Consider the following 2,488-nt stretch of genomic DNA (forward strand, 5'->3'; position numbering starts at 1 on the left):
CTGACTGACAGTACTACTACTAGTACTAGTAGTAGTAGTATTGTTGAGTTGTATGTGTATGAGTTGTATGTGTTTGGTGACACTTAACACTTTCTGTCATGGTGGTATTAATAATTCTTTCTAGCTGGCCTTTCCATCATGTAAAAAAATCCTGAGTGTGAGCTAATGAAACTCTAATTGAGATTATTGAGATTGAGATGATGTACATGTACAGTCAAAGCTGGATTCAGCAACCACTCTAGACTGAGGAATGATTTGGTCGCTTATATTATAGGACAGGTGGATGCTTAGAACAGGGCGGGGTTAACTACATGTAGACATGATTCAGTCTGTTGCTTAATCAGGTTTCACTGTGTTATAAAGGTCCAGACTGAGTTTTTTTAATGTGTGCTTTTGATTGTGATTGACAAGTTACAGAAGTGTTTATTGGTGTCATATTTGTTATTGTACATACATTGTATGTAACGTTACATTGTCAGGGCTCGGAATACTTTGTTTTGCATACCTGCATTGGTACAAGTAACATTGAAAATTACCTGAACCGGACAACTTTTACCTGCAACAATCTGAATTTAGGAAGTAATGGATCATACTAAAATTGTTCAGGAACCATTGCTAATTTTAAGTACATACGTCATAGGTGGTAACAGTCAATGCAGCTAACAACAATCCATATACACCTACATCATAGGACATTTAATATGCACATGAACCATTGCAGGTTTGGTGCAGGTAGACACCAGAAATACCTGCACAGCTCCAATTTTACTTGCACTAACCTGCATATGCAGGTGGTATTTCGAGTCCTGATTGTACAGGTTAGTAGGTGATGTGTGTTTATTATTCATGATTTAGTATTTACAGGAACAGAATTGTTGATGTGTGCTTGTTAATGTTATTTTCAGGTATAGAATTGTTTGTTGATGCATGATGTTTATGATTTTTGTTTACAGGTACAGAAGTGTTTGGTGAAGAGGGAGGCTATGTGGACCTCCCTTGTGCTCCAGCCTACGATCCGACGAACAACCTCCATTGGCAAGTTATTCAGAGAGGCACAGGAAGTAACATCATCTTTCTTGTCAAAGAGCCTGGTATGTATAATGTATCTAGTTTGTATATCTTGCCTATTGCATTTCCTATAAGTATAAACATTGCCTCCAAAAATACAATGAAAGATCCAGTTCTCACCGCACTTTGCAATTGTTTACTTCCTGGGCAGTCAATACATTGAGATTGAATTTAATTTCTTAGTTCAGGTACAACCGTACATTGAACCATAGCAACATAATACGGACATACGTGTAAATATATTAAACATGTAAAGATCCGAATTTCTTTTTAAAAGTTTGCCATTGTGGCAAATGGAGTCTGCAGTTAGTAGGTGTTGAGTATTATATTCATAGATGAATTTACATAGTATGAAATGTATTTGTTGTAAACTAGTATCATAGTTTCATAATAATCCAAAAGGTACATTTTGATAGAACACAAACATTTTTACATTGTCATGTTTTTTTATACAAACAGGAAAAGACGTAGAGATTCGTTACACGAGGTTAGCTGGACGACTGTCTCTCCGGGATAGCAACAATCTGAGGATCTCCAACCTGAACAGAGATGATGATTCTGTGGACTCAACCGACCCACATTTTGTTGGGACGTACCGGTGTAGCCAACCACAGGAGGAGGACCCACTAGAGGGAGATCAGTTCATTCTGCGAGTCAGACGTAAGTGTGCGAGTCACGTGATGTGCATATACTGTATACCATCTACAGTAAACTGTTATTAAGACTCTTCTGACTTCAAAACATTGAAGTAACTGACATCACTCTTATCGAGATTTTCATCATGCAATTGGAGAAAAGGGGTCTTTGATAAAAAGTGTCATAGATTGCATCAACTTAAGTCTTAAGGCATTAGACTAGATGTAACGTTATATGTTCCAGACGTCTAATGCTCTAAAAGGTTTCATTAATATTGTAAGGAAACATAATTCTTATAGCAAGAAATTTATGATATTCTTGTGAATACTTTTTAAACTAGAGTTCGGCGACCTCATACCTCCATGAAAATTTAGAGCTTTCGTAAATTTAATGCAATTGACTAACACATTAACATAATTTATGCATAGTGTTGTTCATCATTGACTAACGTACACATGTCACAGTTATAAAATTCCCATTATTAATCATAAAGCGGTTTTGCATTTTTTACATAAATTATGCAAATAAGTTCCTCATTATCATATTTGGTATCTGCTTATATTCCACCTATCGTAATTAACATGTGTTACATGTATTGAGGTCCAGTTATTGAAAACAATGGAACTATACAATTTCCTCATTAATTATGCAAATTAAGTCCTCATTTGCATAACATGTATATCATTATGAACATCTCTGTCTAAGCTACCCGCATGCCTAAAATGCAGGCAATCCGTCGTTCCTTTCTGCAGTTATCCTCTTTGGAGTGTCTTGACAAAAACAC

At 36.0% G+C, this 2,488-nt stretch overlaps 1 protein-coding gene across 1 annotated transcript in view; it reads left to right on the forward strand.

Annotated features, from left to right (window-relative positions):
* Positions 1-2,488, forward strand: part of LOC118404558 — a gene marked incomplete in the record, with an annotated part of 19,922 nt that overhangs the window by 961 nt on the left and 16,473 nt on the right. The window contains 2 exon segments of the mRNA XM_035803713.1: positions 954-1,091; positions 1,528-1,728. Coding sequence (XP_035659606.1) covers positions 954-1,091; positions 1,528-1,728 — 339 coding nt within the window.

The sequence above is a fragment of the Branchiostoma floridae genome, chromosome 17 (genome assembly GCF_000003815.2).
Source record: "Branchiostoma floridae strain S238N-H82 chromosome 17, Bfl_VNyyK, whole genome shotgun sequence".
Classification (NCBI taxonomy): Eukaryota; Metazoa; Chordata; class Leptocardii; order Amphioxiformes; family Branchiostomatidae; genus Branchiostoma; species Branchiostoma floridae.